The sequence below is a fragment of the Patella vulgata genome, chromosome 3, assembly GCF_932274485.2.
Source record: "Patella vulgata chromosome 3, xgPatVulg1.2, whole genome shotgun sequence".
Classification (NCBI taxonomy): Eukaryota; Metazoa; Mollusca; class Gastropoda; family Patellidae; genus Patella; species Patella vulgata.
Window position 1 is genome coordinate 13394186 of NC_065881.2, and position 21638 is coordinate 13415823.

Consider the following 21638-nt stretch of genomic DNA (forward strand, 5'->3'; position numbering starts at 1 on the left):
TATTAATTAGACATTAATAAACTTCTCCAGACCATAATCAACTCCCTATGTCAATGCTAGCCTGCAATATTTACTGGATTAAGATACCATTTGCTGCTCCACTTTCATTCTTAATTTAATCATGAAATGGATAATCTAGACTATGTTTTTTGTCACATCGACTTTAGTAATGAGGATTGAAGCTAGACCGAAAGTTCAATCACTAAAATCTTGATTCAGAGTGGATCAATTTGACTGAAATTTTCAGCAAATTACCTTTACATTATCTAGTTTTTAACTATTATAGTGAGAACTGCCAGCTCATTATCTAATCTCCCATAATGTATCTTTAAAGTGAAGCATATGTTAGTCCTGAAATTACCTCTGTTTCTTGAATATAAAGTTTTTGTGTTTGATCCTACCGCCTTTAGGCCATGAAGAGACAAGCAATTTGATTAGCTGAGATTGGCACAAATAATCTGCTTCTAATTGAGGGCTTGTGGTGAAACTTTGTGTATAGTTTTATTACACGTACATCAATACCGTGACTAAGTTAGATACTGAACAGGTTATACAGAGTGATAAACAATTTGATTACTGGATGCTTTACAAAACGATAAAATTGTAATTAATGAGCTTCATACATATATTGACGGATTGAAGCAAGGGACGTCAAATTCACTGTTTCCTGATTTTAATTTTAAATATATTGAATAAAAATTTGTGTTAGATTAAGATAAAGGCTAGAACTGGGCCCTGATGTTCCATGTTAATGCATCAAATTCTCAGGATATACTCTTTGGTTTCTGGAGCCATGGTGGTTAAGTGAGTAATGTTCTGCCGTTCTGTTCCAATGGGGCTAATGAAGACGGGCATACGTCGTACAGTGTGCTACATGTATGAGGGAAATTTTGCCTGGACAGCAGCGCTACAGCCTACTCTTATATCGAATTCCAACTGCAATGGGATCTTTTATGTGCATACCAATGTGTATACGGGACTGCAGTTTTTTGTCCCATATGAATGACTAGACAGCTGTCTTTATCAGACCCTCAGTCCTGCACCACTGACAAGTGTAAACCACGACGGAAAATCCCAATGAACTTTTGTCAGTCAACACCGGGATCGAACCCGCGATCTTCAGGCTGGCGGGCCAGCATCTTACTCACTTAGCAGTACAGATTTAGGTTGTACTTGTGGTTTATTCGTCTTCAGCTGGGTTAAAATACCTTTTATCATATGATTTATAATGTTTATAATTTGTATTTTTATGTTTTTCAGCCTGATCATATGTTTAAACCATGGATGGAAGAATTCACAAAAGTAAGTAAAAAAAAATCTTGTTAATAGAAGTGATACAAGGTGTTCGTGAAGGTGAATCGTGATATATCAATTCAACGATATATCGTGCCAACACTAGCGTGAAATAAAACAGAAACTTTGGCAGTTGGAATATTAAGAAGCTTTGGCTAAAATGCCTCTCTCTGGGCAAATTTGCACTCCATTCATTGTAGGCCTACATATTATTCAGGGGGATTTCACACCACTGTAGGCCTGCATGTATAAAATGAAATGGGGTTTAACTTCCTACTGTTCTTCACCGAATGGGCTAATGAAGACAGGTATACAGTTTGCTGTGAGCGACAGTCAGCAGCACTACATGTATTTTGAATTCCAACTATCAAGGGGTCTTTTACGTGCAGGGGGTTGAATGGCCGAATGGTTAGCGCACTGTATCATACGGTCTGTTATTGAGTCAACTGGCGGGGTTTCAATTCCTCGATTGTACGTGACAAAGAGTAATATCGCCTGTCCAACCTTGTGGGTTTTCTCAGGGTCCTCTGATTTCCTCCCACTGCTAAAGACCCCTACACGCAAGCGAAATATTGAAATAAAATTGAACCATGTGTTAGTCCCGAAATGAGCTAATTTGTATCGAGTGGACGTTAAAACCTCATTTCTCTCTCTCTCTTACGTGCCCGCCACAGTGTACATGGAGTATCTGGAAAATAGTCAATACAATTAATTTACAAGTTTCAGTAAAAAACAAATGAATTGATTGCACTTTAGATTGTCTAAACAACCTTCATGGGATCAACATGTGTTTATCTAGTAATCAAAATGTGTTTCTTGTAACCGACAAAAAAACCGAAATACAATCATTTTTCTTTATTTCTATCATCCAGCCTGATTAAAATCGCTACGTAATTATCTCCCCAAGCAATGTTAAAGGGATTGGTTAAAGTTGCTCTTTAGATCGTAAGGTCCTTGAGTTCTGTCATTCAGCCTGATTGAAATTGCTATGTAATTATCTCCACCCAAAAATGTTAAAGGGATTGGTTCAAGTTGCTCTATAGATCACAAGGTCTGTCATTGAGGCAAGTGATGTGGTTTTGATTCAAAGCTTATACGTGACAAGTCCGGTTTCGTTCGTTCATTTCTGGGGTTTTACGTCCACTTCCACCTAAGGTGATATCGTAGACATGGCAAGTCCGGTTATCAGTCTTTACTAATGTATAATGAATTCAAAATTTTTTACCATTCAGCATCTAATCAATCTGGTTAAAACACAGATCCTATTTCGTTTCGTTTTTATAGTTCAAAATTTTGTTTTACTTGTCTTTACTACACTAGGATCTGGAAGAGTTGTTAGTTAAATCGTGTTCTGAATGGTGTCAGGGATAAGCCAATAAAATGGTCTGTTACGGCAAGCTTTAGGCATGTTTTGCACGGAACTGTGGGTAATCCACTAGTAACATCAAAGCTGATTGGTTAATCAAATGTCTGACGTCATGGGGTCAAAAGTCGGTCTTTTGACCCCTGACGTGACCTATCGCTATAACTTGTCAGATCTTCATGTAGTGTAGGCCATCGATAGTATAAAAAAAACAAAACGAAATATAGATCTGTATTTTAATCAGATTGTCATCTAATACATTTAGGTCTGTTTTTAATCCCAGGGGTTTGCTTGCCGAAGGGTTTAATGCATGTGGATTAGATCAGTTGGTCTTTCATTGAGTCTGGGGGGTGGGGGGGATGGCTGAATGGTTAGCGTGCGCGCGCTGTATCATAAAGTCTGTCATTGAGTCGACTGGCGTGGTTTCGAATACCCGGTTGTACGTGACAAGGAGTAGGGTCGCCTGTTCAACCACTGCTAAAGACCCCTACGCGCAAATGAATTATTGAAATAAAATTAAACCATATGTTAGTCCCGAAATGACCTAGTATTTGTCGAGTGGACGTTAAACCCCATCTCTCTCGCTCTCTCTCTGTCATTGAGTCAAGTGGCATCTTTTTGATTCCCTGCTTTTATGTGACAAAGTACATGTAGGGTTGCATGTCAGACCTTTTTGAACATGCAACTACAAATTGCTTTTTTTAAAGATGAACTTAAATCATTCAATTTATTACTTGACTAAATTCACCTCAATTTCTTACCAAGATCTATTTTATTTATTAACAGGAACCATATGTATCCCCTTCCATTTCTTTGGCAAAATTTATTCTATTTAAATCGAAGACAGCCCTAAAATAATCACTAAAATGAGCAAACGTTCTTCTGCTTCTATTACCGGTAATACTTGAAATATGCCAGTTAATACATCAAGTCTGAACCGAGGTATATAGCGATCAAACAATGTTCTGGGTGAAACGTTTTAGATTCATGAAACTTTAAACCAAGGGTCTCAAGAAGAACGGCCATGAAAAGACTACCAATCACTTGGTTGCTATATACCAGTGGAACCATCTAAGATGATGCTAAGTGGAACGAATCTAGAAAGAATCATTAAGAAATTACTGGTTAACTTTTATCTGATTTGTTTGAAGAGAACGTTTTCTTGAGAGGTTAATTATCCATAATGTGACTAGATCTAGATATAATTATATTTATTACATTGTGGGTTTAACCTTCAAATTGACATTCAATTAATCTCTATTTGAATTTATCTTTGTCAATTTCATCTTTACAAAAACAGTGTCTAATCCTTCGGATGGGACCAAAAACATTGGCTGGCATCCACTTAAATGGTAAAATGTTTATTTTGTCTTAAATATTGGATATCAGAAGCCCATCTTTTCCCAGTAAGATCACAACATCAATGTTGATTTTAATTGACAAATAGTTAGTGTTTTCAATGTCAAAGACTTTGGATGATATTAAGTTAGAGACATAGCTACTTTAAATATTAAACATGCATTAGTTAGGAGTTTAATAAAGAGTTGGTCATTCTAGCTATAATAATTCAAAAATAGATGATAAAAAAAGAAAATATTGAAAATTTCATTCAAATTACTTCATTCTCAGCCAAGTTATCATTGTTTTTAGTTTTGACAAGATGTGTGCACAGTGGTAACCAGCGCACTGGTATAATCGGAACTTAGCCTCGCTTTCCCATTTTTAAATTAAATTTTTAAATGGCGAACCGTTTTAATCTAGTTAAAATCTTGAGTATCCTATGCCATCGAGAGTCGATTATGGTCTCGTTTTGTTAATAAATGTCTAATTCATAGGCAGATTTAGCTCTCGTGCATAATGTATGTTTAAATAATCAATTACATTTTAGAGCTCTTTAAATATGCTTTATGCAAGAGCTAAATATACCCATTGCAGGTCTTTCCTTATACTAGGTTTCCACTATCAAAATTCAAACAACGACTGAAATCGTGGTTTAATTGTGGAGTAATCGTGGTGATCCTATCAAGTCTTATCATATGTTGAGGTCAGTTGTAGCAATTGCGTTGATCGTATCTGAACATATCTGTACATACCAGATCAGAGACTTAAGACTTAATAGGGGAATCCTATCATAAATCATCATACTACAGTGGGAACCTAGAGGGCTGAAATGTTTTATACAAATTATTAATTAGACATTAATTAGTTTATCAAGACCATAATTGACTCTTGATACCATTGGATGGCTCCGATATTTAGTAGATTGGAATACGTTTTTTGATTGAAATAACCGTAAATATGAATAATCAAGACTTTGTTTAATATCGTAACAATGGTAGTAATGACAATCAAGGCTAGACAAAAATTGTATCGTCTATAGCTTGGCTCAGGGTTAAGTAATTTGACTGAAGTATTTTAACTATTATAGCGAGAACTGTCAACTCTAATGTCACTTTAACTCCTAGTCCTATTTATAATTCAAGATGTTAATGTCAGCTTTTTATCTAAATCTTACCTAATGCATCTTTAACCTGTGAAAAATACAAATGCTGATCAGTAGTTTTAAACTCAACAATCGTAAAAAAATAAAATACATTAAAATAATAAAAAAATGATAATTATTCCCTGAAGGTTAGAATTTTTTTTTTAAAATGTGCTTTATTCGAGCAGAAGTTCAAAGTACATGTACTTATAAGCCGGGGAGAGAGAGAGAGGGAGAGAGAGAGAGAGAGAGAGAGAGAGAGAGAGACCCTTTGACCCAGAGAAAACTCATGAGGTAGGACAGGTGACCTTACTCCTTGTCACGTACAAGCGGGGAATCGAAACCACGTCACCTTCCTCAATGACAGACCTTATGATACAACATGCACAGGTGAATCATTCGGCTACCCAAGCCCCCTTATAAAATTGTAATAAGTCCATTCAACCAGAATAATTTTTTATCATAATAATTATCTGCTTTTAATCATGCTAATTGTAGAATGTATAGTAATTTTGAAATTCTATATAACCAGTTTACACTGTAACCCACGTATCATTTAATCTTGTGTATTTAGCACTAATTTATTTCACATTCATTCATTTCATTTCACTTTCAGGGGGGTTGGGTGGCCGAATGGTTAGCACGTGCATGCTGTATCATAAAGCCTGTCATTGAGTCAACTGGCGTGGTTTCGAATCCCCGGTTGAACGTGACAAGGAGTAGGGTCGCCTGTCCAACCTCGTGGGTTTTCTCCGGGTCCTCCAGTTTCCTCCCACTGCTAAAGACCCCTACGCGCATGCGAATTATTGAAATAAAATTAAACCATATGTTGGTCCCGAAATGACCTAGTTTGTATTGAGTGGATGTTAAACCCCATTTCTCTCTCTCTATTTTACTTTCATAGTTCTAGTTTTAGACGTGATTGGTTTTTTTTTTATAGATTAATAACAAGATTGCTACTTTTTCTTTCAGAGTATTACGAAATTAGAACCAGGTCTAATAGCCATTCATTGTCAAGAAGTTGGAGGGAAAAATTACGAAGCCTCCATGCAGCATGTTAATCAATTTATAAAGTAAGATTTTCGTTTTTCTACTTCACCAATTTCTGATACATGATTTTCAAATTACGTCAAGATGATTGTGCCGCAAGCTAAACTGAAATCCTATAGGGATAAAGCCTTCAATGTCTGTGGAATAACTTTGGAGATGCAGAGTTCTCAAACATTAGCTGTAATCAAATCCAAACTCAAAACTCATTTGTTGGTTACCGGTAGTTATTATCAGGATTAGCTATTATCTTCCATGCGCTTAGAGCATGCAATACGGACGGAGTGAGCACAATAATAAATATACATTATTATTGTGATTGGCCATTAAACAGAATTAACATATACTTACATGTACATGTATGGGTGAACCGCTCTGTGTATTTATTTATTTGGGCAACGTTTTAAGGGTTGTTATAGTTTATTATTTTATCCCGTTACTAAATGTCTCTAATAGATTAAAACTAGATAGGTTTCATTATCACCTCCACCCCATCCCCCCATCATCATCATAATCATCATCATCATCACCTCCTCCATCCCCATCGTCATCATCATCCGTCTATTTATATCAGGGGAGTTGGGTGGCCGAATGGTTAGCATGTGTGTGCTGTATCATATGGCCTGTCATTGAGTCAACTGGCGTGGTTTTGAATCCCTGGTTGTATGTGACAAGGAGTAGGGTCGCCTGTCCAACCTCGTGGGTTTTCTCCGGGTCCTCCGGTTTCCTCCCACTGCCAAAAGACCCCTACCCGCAAGCAAATTATTGAAAAAAAATTAAACCATATGTTAGTCCCGAAATGACCTAGTTTGTGTCGAGTGGACGTGGACGTTAAACCCCATTTCTCTCTCTCTCTCCATTGTAGCATTAGAGGAATCACTTGCAAACTATATCACTGTAACTTGGGTATCATTTAATCTTGTGAATCTGGCACTAGTAATATCAAATCTTTGTTTAAAATTTGTGAAAAACCGTTTAAAATCACCAAAAATCATCCAATTTGTACTTGTGTCCAGTTTAAAGCTGACCATTCAGTTTTGATAATGAATCTCCAATTTACAAACATTTAATTTCTTGATAGTTTAGTCACAAATGTCAATGGCACATCATTAATGTTAATTCATCTTTGATATAAGAGTAGGCCGTAGCGCTGCTCTCCGGAGAAAATTTCCCTCATAGCACACTGTGTGGCGCTCCTCCGTCTTCGTTAACCTAGTTGGAGCAGAACAGTAGACCATTAAACCCCATTTCATTTCTGTATTTTAAGTATCAACCTCAACCAGTAATATCAAAGTTATAATAATACATTTTTTTTTAATAAAATAAATTTCTCTAATTAATAATAATTTGTAATGTTTATTTCTTGGATTATTATTTATAGAATAATTCTTGGGTGTGAAGAAATGCAGAAATACGATCGAGCCCGAGTATTTTTAGATGAGGACTATACTGCAGCTGATAAATTCACGGTAAATAGTATTTTATTTTAAAAACAAAATGGAGATGTTTCTCAGGGTTTTGATGCTAGAATGAAAATGCCTGACAAGGACAGCGCCTAGTCTATCTGACTTGGCAGAAAAAAACTAAGTCCTGTGTACACAGTAGTGTGCATGTAAAAGAACCCTTATCAGTTGGAATTAAATTTCTCTCATAGCACCCTGTATAACACTTACCTGTCTTCATTAGCCCCCGTCTTCATTAGCCCAGTCGGAGCAGAACAGTAAGACATTAACGCCATTTCATTAACCCATTTGAAGCAGAACAGTAAGACATTAACCCCATTTCATTAGCCCAGTTGGAGCTGAACAGTAAAACGTTAAACCCCATTTCATAAGCCCAGTTAGTGCAGAACAGTAGGATGTTAAACCACATTTCATTATTCACTCCTTACATGTATATTACCCAGCAAAATGTCCGCCTCCATTAGCAAGCCAGTGGAATGTAGAAAACATGTTGCAGTGTAAATGTCAGCAACATTCATTTAAAAAATCCCAAATCTAGTTTTAATTTGATTTCAAAAAAGAATTGCATGAAAATATTTTTCATTTTTCACAGTCTGACACATTATCAGCAATTTGCTGATTGACATTTAAATGTTGAGATCAAATAGTCAATTAACCCTTTGTACTTTTATTTTATTTGTGAGTGATGACCGACAGTAATGATATAATTATTAATCCATGGATGATAACAACAACTATAGGTCAGAATAATAATTTTAGACATGTATTTACCAGATAAAATGTTGAGTGTTATTGACATCTTTAACTTTGTGACAAACATATTCTTATCGGAAATAAGTGGAGAGCCATGATGGCTAAGTGGGTAAGATGCTGACTCGCTAGCCTGGAGGTTGCGTGTTCGATCCCTGCATTGTCCGAGAAAGTTCATCGGGATTTTTCGGCGTGGTTTGCCCTTGTCAGTGGTGCAGAACGGAGGGTCTGACAAGGACAGCTGTCTCGTTGTTTGGATGGGACGAAAAACTGAGGTTTCGTATATATTGGCAGTTGAAATTCAATGTAAGAGTAGGCCATAGTGCAAAATTTTCCTCATGATAAAATATATGGCGTATGTCTGTCTTCATTAGCCTAGCGGAAGCTGAACAATAGGACGTTCGTAAAACCCCATTTCATTTCATTTCTTAAATAAGTGACTTCCAGTTGTAAATCAAAATTGAAATCAACTTGCTAATGTGTTTGTATATATTCTCTGCCATTGCTATTGTAAAAGTCAACTCATCACCAACTACGGTATTTCATTTCGGGACCAACATATGGTTCAATTTATTTCAATACATGTAATTCACCTCCGTGTAGGGGTCTTTGGCATTGGGAGGAAACTGTAGGACCTTGAAAAACCCCACAATTTTGAATAGAAGACCCTACTTCTTGTCCGGTACAAGCAGGGAGTCGAAACCAAGCTAATTGATTCAATGATAGAACTTCTGATCTAACGTGCACATGTTACATCATCCTAAATTTAAATAAAATGGGGTTTTACCTGCTACTTTTCTGCACAAGCCCTACTAATGAAGATGAATAACTTCTAGGACTGTCAAAAAACATTGCTATATCGATATACATGTATTGCAATACGATCATCTGCGATACACTGTATGGATGCATTTTTGCCGTATCGATATTTTTCTACTTTTATTTTATATTCAAATTTTAGCTAGACTGTTTATAAAGACTTCGTAATCAGTCATATTATTTAGATTTTGCAGTAAACAATAAGTCTGCAAAGACAAGACCAAAGTTGTAAAAACATATAAAAAGAAATGTTTATTCACATAATTCAGTCATATTATAGGTTTTGCAGTAAACAATAAGTGTCCAAGACCAAAATAAAACTATTCAAAATAAAACTGTGCTTGGTGATAAACCCTGACTTTATCGAAGTGTTACAATACTACAATATATTGCAATACTTTCTGTCAAGTATCGTAATATATTGCAATAAGATTTTTGGCCGCAATACACAGCCCTAATAACTTCTATATATAATTTGTCGCAGTCCCAGTAGATACACAGTTGCCCCCCCCCCCTCCCCGTCTTCTGCAAATCAGTTTAACTTCCACTACCAGATTCAAATGGTTGAAATATTGAATGAATTAGAACTCCAATCCCTTGTACCATTTAATAATTCAACGTTGAAATGGATAATCAATACTTTGTTTATTATCGTAGCTCTAGTACTTCGCAGGCAAAACAATCTTGTCAAAACATCGAACTTTCATTCGAATATACCTAATAATTCACTGTTAATGAATTTGTGTAATTATGGAAATTATGCCTTGACAGCCTATAAACAAATCAAGTCAAATATTATCCTATTTTAGTCAAGAAATTGCCCCAGGGAGGGTGTAATTGCCTGGATTACTTCCACACCCTGGAAACTTATAAACCAGTGTTTCTCAGTCATTCTTGACCTAAAGATCTGTCATTGTGTTAAGTGGTGTGGTTTCGATTCCCTGCTTGTATGTGACAAGGAGTAGGATTGCTTTTCCAACCTTGTGGCTTTTCTCCGGGTTCTAAAAACCACTACCCACAAACAAATACCAGTAATTTAATTAAAATTTAACGATTAGTCCTGATTAGTTTGTGTCCAGTGGGTGTTAAAGAGAGAGAGAGAGAGAAGTGGGGTTTAACGTCCACTCGACACAAACTAGGTCATTTCGGGACTAACATATGGGAGGAAACCGGAGGACCCGGAGAAAACCCACGAGGTTGGACAGGCGACCCTACTCCTTGCCACGTACAACCGGGGATTCGAAACCACGCCAGTCGACTCAATGACAGACTTTACGATACAGCGTGCGCACGCTAACCATTCAGCCATCCAACCCCCCCAGTGGGTGTTAAACCCCATCTTTCTCTCACTCACCCTCTATCTCTCTCATTCTCTCTTGGTTCAGAAGCAGTGTAATTAATTATTTTGTTAGGAAATGTACTGTACAATATTGACTGACAGAAAGTGAAATAAAAAGTGATTAGTTTGAATTCTAAGACATGTACATATGCATTCTTGATAAGCTGCCAGCTTCTTTGTCTATTTTTACGAGCAGTGAAGAAAATTTCATTAGTAATGGTTATAATTAGCAAATTGACTGACATGTTTGTTTTCTTGAAGTGATAAATTAAAATTAAAGCTCCTAAACTTGCCAGAAATGAAATTGAATGGGGTTTAGCTGCTGTTCTGCATCAATAAGACTAATGAAGATGGACATGAGGGAAATTTTGTCATGAAATGAAATGAAATGGGGTTTAACGTCCTACTGTTCTGCTCCGAACTGGGCTAATGAAAACAGGCATACGCCAAACAGTGTTCTATGAGGGAAATTTTGCCCGGACAGCGGCACTTCGGCCTACTCTTATATCGAATTCCAACTGTCAAGGGATCTTTTACGTGCACACCAATGTGTACATGGGACCTCGGTTTTTCGTCCCATCTGAACGACTAAACAGGTATCCTTGTCAGGGCCTCTGTCCTGCATCACTGACAAAGGAGAACCACACTGGAAAATCTGAATGAATTTTCTCTGCCAATGCAGGGATCGAACACCCGACCTCCAGGCTAGCGAGCCAGCGTGTTACGCACTTAAAAATTTTGTCATACATGTAAGAGCTGTGCTTCAACCTTACTGTTACATTGAATTCAAAATGTCAAGGATACACAGGATCTTGGTGTGTCGTCCTTTCAGACACAAATGAAATAAAAAATTAAATGGGGTTTAACGTCCTACTATTCTGAACTGACTAGGTTAATGAAGACGAGCATATGCCTTGCAGTGTGCTAGAGGGACGTTTTGCCCAGACAATGTCCATAGGGATTCCCACAGCATGTTATAGTATGGCACCACACCATACCCCTTTTCAAGAGAATTATTTAAAATGAATATTTACTGACCATCGATTCATTTCATTAAAACATGTTCTAAACTGAAGATACAGTCTGAATTGATTTTTACAACTGAAATCATTTAGAATGTTTTGAAATGGGTTTTATTTTATTGAGCTGTATTTTAACAAAGACTGGACCTGGTTGGTTTTTATAAATTACTAGCAATATTGCTAGTTTAACACAGCTCAACAATGTTTTAATATTGATTAGAAACTGTGTCTTTAAAGGAGCTGGATCTCTATTCTTTGGCACCTAGAAATTGACAAAAAAGGTGAGCAGTGCATGTAATGTGAATGTATATAAACTGATTTACATTCAATCGTTTCTGGTTTTACTGTAATTTCCAATGTTCGGCGAAATACGCGAAGAGTGAATGGCAGTCTTACATGTAGGTGTCTGGTTATTATTTCAGTCTACACTGGTAGTATTATTGTGTGTGGTATGTTTAACCTCGTTCATCGAGGTGCTTCATTACAAATGGCACCCGAAAGCATTCTGGCATGCAATTCGTCTGCCAATTTTAAAATGTTCATTTTGTCTTGAATATTGGATATCAGAAGCCAATCTTTTCTCGTTAAGATAACAACATCAATGTTGATTTAAATTGACCAATAAATCGTGTTTGCAATGTCGAAGACTGTGGATGATATTGAGTTAGAGACTTGCCTCCTTTAATAAATATTCTCTCCATGTTCATATATCAATATCATACACTTGAGATAATCAATATCGTTAACAAACCTGTCAATCAATGGCCGAGAGGTCCAGGGGGATCAGTCATGGCATTCATACAGGTTTCCATTCCATATCTTCCTGTTGTATCATTTGATTAAATATGGGAAATATGGATTCTGTATGGTACATGTAGATCGATCCATTTGCACAAGACGAACAATTTTATGTTTGACCAGCAAAAGATCCACAGACATTAAAGTGTCTGGACTTCATTTTTCAGAAAAGCATTGAATTTCTCACGGTTTAGTCCAAACTTTTAAATCTACTCAAAATAGATTATTTTACATTAAATTAAAGATACTATATGCAAAAGATAAATCTGCCTATTGCAAGTCTTTCTTTAAGACTGAAATGTTAGCTAAATTATTAATTAGACATTTATTGACATGAAAAGACCATAATCAATTCTTGATGCCACCTTATGTGTCTGATTTTCATTGGATTTGAATCCGATCGGCTGTTCAACGTCCATTGATGATAAACCATAAAAATGGATAATCAGGACTTTGTTAATTATCGTGACAGAGGTAACAATGACAATTGAGGCTATAATGATTTTAAAATAAAGTTCTCTCGGGCTTGTGTGAAGTAATTTGACTGAAAAAGATCTACAGATATTTTTCAGAAAAACATTGAATTTTTCACGGTTTAAATGTACTCACTGATTATTTCACATTAAGAAGAAAACAAATTTAGAATATCAACGGTAGATAAATGAAATGGGGTTTAACATCCTTCTTTTCTACACTGACCTAGCTATTGAAGACGGGCATACGCAACACAGTGTGCCATGTGTGCATTTTGCCCGGGCAGCAGAGCTACAGCCTACTCTTATATCAAATTTCGACTGTCTAGGGTTCTTTTACGTTCTTGTACATCCAACCTCGTGGGTTTTCTCCGGGTCCTCCGGTTTCCTCCCACTGCTAAAGATCCCTACGTGCAAGCGAATTATTGAAATAAAATTAAACCATATGTTAGTCCCGAAATGACCTAGTTTGTGTCGAGTGGACGTTAATCCCCATTTCTCTCTCTCTCGTTCTTGTCACAGGACCTTGTACCCTTCCCCCACCAACAACCCTTCTACGTGCATATCTCATAAACCACTCAAGATGCATGTATGTTTTACTGAATTAATTCCATCTATATGCATTTGGATTGTATATTCACAGTATCAGCCGCTATCAAATGCAGCATGATATTTGTATGGAATTTTGCACTCAATCTATCTATTATAAATGCAGTAGTTATACCTTTTTCTATTAAAAACGTTTCCGCTGCTGTCTGAATTGTCAAGCATCAATTCTTTTTCCATTTGAGCTGTATTCGAAACAATAGCAATGTAGATATGAGTACATTGATGATAGTAGTTTTTAGAATGTCGATTTCAAGTTTGAATAATTTATTAACATGTGTCTGGGATTGTGATATCACACGCCACAAGATATACTTGATTGTTCAATAAAAAAATCTCATACATTTATCAGGGGTTGGATGGCCGAATGGTTAGCATGTTCAAGTTGTATCATGAGGTCTGTCATTGAGTCAACTGGGGTGGTTTCGATTCCCTGGTTGTTCCTGACAACCCGAAGGGTTTTCTCTGGGCCCTGCGGTTTCCTCCCACTGCTAAAGACCCCTACGCGCAAGCGAATTATTGAAATAAAATTGAACCATATGTTAGTCCCGAAATGACCTAGTTTTTGTTGAGTGGACGTTAAACTCTCTCTCTCTGGTGCTGTCTGGTACGTGCTGATACAATATTAGCTTTTGAAATTTAGGCTAGTCTTGACAATCGTTATTAAAGTATCAATTATCCATGGATCGATTTAATTATTTTTCAAAGCATGTATTCCAATCCGGTAAATATGGCAGGCTAGCAATGGCATCAAGAGTTGAATATGGTCTGGATAAGTTAATTAAAGTTTAATTAATAATTTAGATAACATTTCAGGCCTAAAGAAAGATCTGCAAAATGTGTGTTTAATAATATGTTTTGCTGAGTAGAACGGGGGGGGAAGGGGTATGGGGCGGATGACCGAATAGATAGCATGTTTGCGCTGTATCAGGAGGTCTATCATTGAGTCAACTGGCATGGTTTCGATTCCCTGGTTGTCATGACAAGGAGCAGGGTTGCTGTCTAGACCTGTGGGTTTTCTCTGGGTCCACTGGTATCCTCCCACTGCTAAAGACCCCTACGTACAAGCGAATTATTGAAATAAAATTGAACCATGTGTTAGTCCCGAAACGACCAAGTTTGTGCCGAGTAGATGTTAAACCCCATTTCTCTCTCTCTCTTTTCCGGATAAAAATTGAGGTTAAACCCCATATCTCCCTCTTTCTCCCTCCTCTCTCTCTCTCCCTCTCTCTCTCTCGCTCTCTCTCCCTCTCTCTCTCTCTCTCTCTCGCTCTCTCTCTGAGTAGATAACATGATATGTTATATAGAAATAATTGTTAAAACAGTTTCTCTTTATCCTTTCTATGTGGCTAGAAACTTGATTCAATCAAACCTTTATTAATTATTTATATCTTTTAAAAGTATGTAAAACTCTAACTCAATATTATCCACCGTGGTCAATGTTATTAACACAAATAATTGGTCCATTCCAATCTAAAATTGATGTTGTTATCTTACCATGAAAATACGGTTCCTGATATCCAATATTTAAGACACAATGAACAAGTACATGGCAATATTCGTCCATTTTAACTTCGAAAGAAAGAGATTGACAATTTATTGATTAGCCAAGCTTAAAATTAACACAAGATACAATATTATGGATACCGGTACACAATTACCAAGTTCATTACTGTACGAAGTTTTTGTCACTACAGTCTGTTAAGATCTTTCAATTAACTTTGTATGAAAAATACAACACAACACAATTTATATGGAAAACAATCACAAGGTTATAAACATATAGCACAACGTTTCGACAAATATTCTCTTATCATTATCATTTTTACTTGAAATTAATAAGAGAATACTTGTTGAAACGTTGTGCTATATGTTTATAAACCAGTGATTGTTTTTTAAATTGTGTTGTGTATTTTATTGTGCTCAATACACTGGACTCTGTCAAATCCGACATCGTATGGGATCTAACAATATGTCGGATTACGCAGAGTGTCGGCGTACTCAGTTTTCTCAAAACCAGAAGTATAATTGTAACTTCGAAAACCGGAAGTATTATTATAATGTAGCTTCGAATCCCCAGAATGTTATTCCCTTTAAAAATGATAAACCTTTCTGTACATTCAAAATTTTATTACATTCATTTTTATTTCATTTAACATGCATAGGCATTTTGAATAGGTCAAGTCTGTCGTTAATTTATCTTCTTCATCGTCCTCAGTTGATCACACTCTTGTCTTTGGTGTCACGTGTTCATTGATAATCCGTCGTTCTATGTCGAGGTCGTCGTCACACGGTTCGAATAGATCCGCAGGGTAAACAAACTTAGGTATTCAGGTTCAATCGGCATGCGCAACGATTGTTTCCAACCGGCGCTAGGAATATTTTTACGACTATATAATTCGTGGGTATTTTTGAGTATTTGTCACAACTGTCTTACAAAAGATTATAGAATTACAAAGACCTACTGCGAGCGAGTTTTAATCTCACCGATGCTTGTTAATCTTTTGTGGCTTCACACCCACAGATTGGAGGCCGGATTATACATTGTTGATTCAATGGAAATCGTGTGACGGGATGGTTGATTGATGTTGTAATTCGGAATATTCAGAGTACGGATACTCAAAGATTTTTTGGCTGAAATAATAAGGAAGAAAATCGGGACGTGAAAATGATGTCAGATTTTACAGAGTGCCGAAGTATTCAGAGTTCGGATGTGACAGAGTCCACTGTAGTTAAATGCCAATGAATTAGGATTATACATGTACCTTTCTATGGTTTAATTAATTATGGGTTACCTTAATATTGACGTGACATCTTATATCATAGTCCTTTTAATAAGTAGTCTAATAATGGTACTTAATGGGATAATGTGTATTAATTGATATGGCATCTTACTTACATGATCATATTTCTCTTAATAAGTAGTCTATAAGAATGAGACTTATTGTGCCTTAATTGATATGGCATCTTACTTACATGACTGTAGATCTTATTCCTCTTAATAAGTAGTCTTATAAGAATGAGACTTAATGGGATAATGTGCGTTAATTGATATGACATCTTAGATCATAGTCCTCTTATAAAAGTAGTCTTATAGAGAGAGAAAAATTTGGTTTAACATCCACTTGACAGAAACTAGGTCATTTCGGGTCTAACAAATGGTTCAATTTTATTTCAATAATTCACTTGCATATAGGGGTCTTTAGCAGTGGGAGGAAACCGGAGGACCCGAAGAAAACCCACAAGGTTGGACACGCAACCCTACTCATTGTCACGTACAACCGGGGAATAAAAACCACATCATTCGACTCAATGACAGACCTTATGATACATCGCACACATGCTAACCATTCGGCCATCCAACCCCCCTAGTAGTCTTATAAGAATTTGATTTAATGGGATAATGTGTGTTAATCCATGTATAGTTGTAAGATTTATAAGCCAGTTTTCCATTGCTTAGAAGTAAACCTGTCATGGATATATAATGGAGATTATGTCTATAATCTACTTTTGATTTGTTTATGTATCTAGGGGTTACATACGCCAACTCTGATTTTATACTGTAGTTATTCTTTATTTTGTTCTGGATATTGTCTGTTATTATTGTTCTTTACTGTATCTACATAAAGTTCTATAATTAGCAGAATCAAGTGTTATAATGTATGAATAAGAAGAAACCACCATGATCTGTCAACAGCAATATCAACCTAAGATGGTTACATGGGGAGATTGTCATCCCATTCCTGGAAAAACCTTCTCAAAGCCATAAGCAGTGTTCAAGCTTTGCTACACCCCCATTGGACAAAGCTTAATAACTCTAGGATACTGAGAAGTGATTTCTGAGAAGATGTAAACAAAATGGCCAACTTAGGACAAAAAAAAATTGATTCTTCCTCGAAAACTTTGAGAAAGTCAACCCAAACTAGAAATGCAAATACCGACAACCAAAGCCAAAGTTCTTTAAAAAAAACAACCACGGATGCAGTTGACCTAATATTTTCTGCCACATACGGGCATTTTGAAACGCTTTTAAAGATACTTGTTCAAGGTATATCTCCGTATAGTAAAGGTTCAAAGGGCCGTTTACCTTTACATGATGCTTGTGTTGGTGGCCATGATGAATGTGTCAAGATATTGCTGGATCACATGACTGATATTGAAGGAACCGACTGTGATGGAATGACAGCAACTCATCTAGCTGGTTTACATGGAGAAATAAAGTGTTTGAAGCTGATGGTTGCAAAAGGTGCTAATTTAGTAGCCAAGGACAATAAAGGGAGGCAAGCTGCACATTTGGCAGCCATGAGAAATCATTCAAAAGTTCTGCGTTTTCTGTTAGATGAAAGCGTAGATTTGGATAGTCAGTGTAATTCTGGAAAGACACCGTTGCATTACGCAGCACAATATGGTAGTTTTCAAGCACTAGTGAGTATGGTTGAAAGAGATTGTGATATGACTATTGGGGATAATGGTGGCTATTTACCTGCTCATTATGCTGCTCACTATAATAAATTAGATTCTTTAAGATTTCTAATAAAACAAGGGACATCACTAGAAGCAACAAGTACAGAAGGAAAGACACCTGCCCACACTGCAGCTTTATATGGTTCAGTAGATATTTTACACTGGTTACTAGAGAAAGGTTCAGATCCAAATACACAAGATAATTTTGGGAATACAGCAGGTCATTATGCAACTGAAGCTGGTAAGGCTGACTGTTTTAATTGTTACCTTCAACATGGAGGCGTTGTGGACATACAGAATTTGAAAGGGGACACAACTTTAGATAATGCTCGACGATTTGGTCATCCGTTATTAATGGAGAAAGCACTTAGAAATGAAACAACATGTCCTGAGTGTTCCTGTGATTATCAGAAGATTGAACGGGATAAAGCTAAGCGACCTATCATTGTACAGAAGAATATTACGAACTACAAAAGAACTGCCTATGTATCACCTCTACCACCTAAACAAAAACCATCCAGTCAGTTACAACGAAATAAGTTATTACGAGAGACAAAACACCAACAGCAGAAGCAAACGAAAGATGTTTCAAATAAGTCACCATCAAGGGATTTAGCTGCTCAATTTTTTGGGCAACATTTAGATCCGAATAATGTCTTTCAAATAAATATCTAAGTTAAGATTTTAAAAAAGATTCTGATTTATTAATATCCGTGAGACGTGACAGTACAAGGGTTTAATTAATTATTTTGTTACGTTATTTTATTCCAAAATATTGCTATGAATTATTGTGAACATAATATATACTCTTGATTTTATACTTTTGTAGTTATTATTTATGTTGTTCTGGATATTGTCTGTAATAATTGTTATTTACGGTATTTACATAAAGTTCTATAATTATCTGAATCAAGTGTTTATAATCTATGAATAAGACGAAACTATTAATACTTATTTGAAATAACTATTTAAATTACATATTTAATACCATTAATAATTATTTGAAATCACCATTTTTATGCACATAAATGGTTTATTGTTATAAGAAAAAGAGCAGGGCGGGTGGGGGGCTGAATAGTTAGCGTGTGTGCGCTGTATCATAAGATCTGTCATTGAGTCAACTGCCGTGGTTTCGATTCCCCGGTTGTACGTGACAAGGAGTAGGGTCACCTATTCAACCTCATGGGTTTTCTTCTGGTCCTCCGGTTTCCTCCCATTGCTAAAGACCCCTACATGCACGCGAATTATTGAAATAAAATAGAACCATGTGTTAGTCAAGAAATGACCTAGTTTGTGTGGAGTGGATGTTAAACTCTCTCTCTCTCTATTTACTGTATCTACATAAAGTTCTATAATTAGCTGTATCAAGTGTTATAATTTATAAGGCTGACTTTAAAAATATCTTTGTTTCACCAAACCCGACCCACAATCGAGGAGAAGGGTCGGTAGGTCGGGGTTTTTTTTCAGATTTTTTTTTTTAAGAGCTAATTTGACAGCTTGATAATTTTCCGGGTGCAAACATTCGTCTTCTTTTATTGGCAAACAAATCAATGACATCGGGATTTTTCTTGATGCACGACTCGCACACAAATTGCGACAAACTCACGTTTGAAACTGCCTCAACACGTTTTTAACGATCGTGCGGGTTGTGCCTTTATTTTTCTCGAAAACGGATATTGAAAATATCGTCGTCATGTTTAAAACGACGCCCCACAGACATAGAGGCAGAATCATTTCGTGGGAATGGACGTGCTTTCGTCTGCAACCATTTTGTTGAGAAGCGACACCTATGACGCTTTCGTCTTGATCAACCAGTTTCAATAATGAATCAAACCATAGCCATAGTAAAGGGAAATAACTCTCGTGATATATTTCAGGTTGACACACAAAATAAAATAAAAAGATCGCGGAAAAGTGCAATAAAATAATTTAAGTCGGGGGTGGTTTTAGTTAGTCGGTCGCGTTAGGCGAAACAAAGATATTTTTAAGGTCAGCCTAATTTATGAATAAGAAGAAACCAGTATAATGAAATGTCAACATCTATAAGAACCTAAGCTGGTTTTATTTTGAAGAGGATACTCTAATCTTTATCAAGTTAATGATACAAATAAAAATAAAAATGGTTGGGGTGTCCAAGTTGACATTTGTCGTTGATTCCATAAAGTAGTTAGATTTTAAAATGTTAAATACTGTGTAATTCAACATGGCGCCCTAGGGATGTAGGTACGAATTAATACCAAAAGGTTTATTTATATGAGAGTCAAGGTTTGGACTATGCCTTGGAAATCGGAAGTACGAGGCGACTACGTGTAGTATTTGTCTCTGTTTTGTGGACCGAGGTGAGATTGTCCGTTGCATTAATGATACAAATACAATTACTCAATGCCTGATGGTAAAGAACTCAATCTCAGCCAACCAATCACAAAATATTTTACTTTTCAACATAAACCTCTTAATTATATTTTTTTTTTCTAACAATATTCAGTTAATATTTACACATTATAACGATACAATATTTAATTATGGGATCTGAAAACAAGCCAGAGCATGTGTAAATCCATTTCCCTTTTTATTTACTACTAATTTTAAAAGCCAAAATATGTGTTCAAAAATAAACAGTTTTAATTTACATTCTTTTAAAAACAACATAAGTCACCGTAAAACAACAATCACACACATTTTACATTCCCTGCTGTTCTGTTGCCATTGTGCTTTAGTCTTTTGCAGTTTTTGTTGATTTCCCGTTTCATTCTCCATTTCCATTATTCAATTATGAATTTCTATATCATCAAAATTTTTATCTCCAATCATTGGTCCGTGATCGTCGTTAATAACTTCACGCTGTTGTGACGATAAATTTCCAGGTTATAACTGTAACACTATTAGTGATAACAGAATATCAGTTTTGTAAATATAAAATTTATTTACATCAGGAACAAGAATATAAAACAGGAACAAAAATAAAACAGGAACATGAGTTAGACATATAAACAATAACATTAACACAATGCAGCGACTAAACTCGGGTGAGTCCATGCACCCATCTCTGCTGGTGTCGAGTTCACAAAACATTCACAAACCACGTCACTCGACTCATTGACAGACCTGATGATTTAAAGCACATACTTACATGTAGGATCATTCAGCCGCCTAACCCCATAGCTTGCTTATAGAAATGAAATAAAATGGAGTTCTGCTCAGACTGGGCTAATGAAGACCGGCATATGCCATACAGTGTGCTATGAGAGAAATTTTGGCAGAACAGCGGCGCTTCAGCCTACTATTATATCAAATTCCAACTGCCAAGGGATTTTTTATGTGCACATCAATGTGTACACAGGTCTCGTCCCATCCGAAAGACATTACGTTGTCGCTTGCCACTCCCTTTATCCTGCAACACTGACATGGGGGAACCACTATGGAAAATCTTGATGAATATTCTCGGCCGACGTAGTGATCGAACAGCCTGTTTATAGACTAAATAATATGATTTTTTTTTCCAGGCTCTGGGTAATCTATATTTTATACATGAATGCATAGAAGAAGTTTCTATTTGGGATTTTGTAGGTAAGTCAGTTTAAATTTAAATTTTTAAAAAGAATGTTTGATAATCATGTCACCGCAGAGGCTAAATTCTTCCTAGCATAGAAAATCAGTTGAAACTTGAACATATCAAGTGGCCGAATGGTTAGCATGTGCGCGCTGTATCATAAGGTCTG

At 36.3% G+C, this 21638-nt stretch overlaps 1 protein-coding gene across 1 annotated transcript in view; it reads left to right on the forward strand.

Annotated features, from left to right (window-relative positions):
* Window positions 1-21638, forward strand: part of LOC126815311 (inositol polyphosphate-5-phosphatase A) — a 58248-nt gene that overhangs the window by 9382 nt on the left and 27228 nt on the right. Inside the window, exons 2-5 of the mRNA XM_050540880.1 lie at window positions 1261-1302; window positions 6111-6211; window positions 7567-7654; window positions 21423-21486. Coding sequence (XP_050396837.1) covers window positions 1261-1302; window positions 6111-6211; window positions 7567-7654; window positions 21423-21486 — 295 coding nt within the window. The remainder of the gene's footprint in view (window positions 1-1260; window positions 1303-6110; window positions 6212-7566; window positions 7655-21422; window positions 21487-21638) is intronic.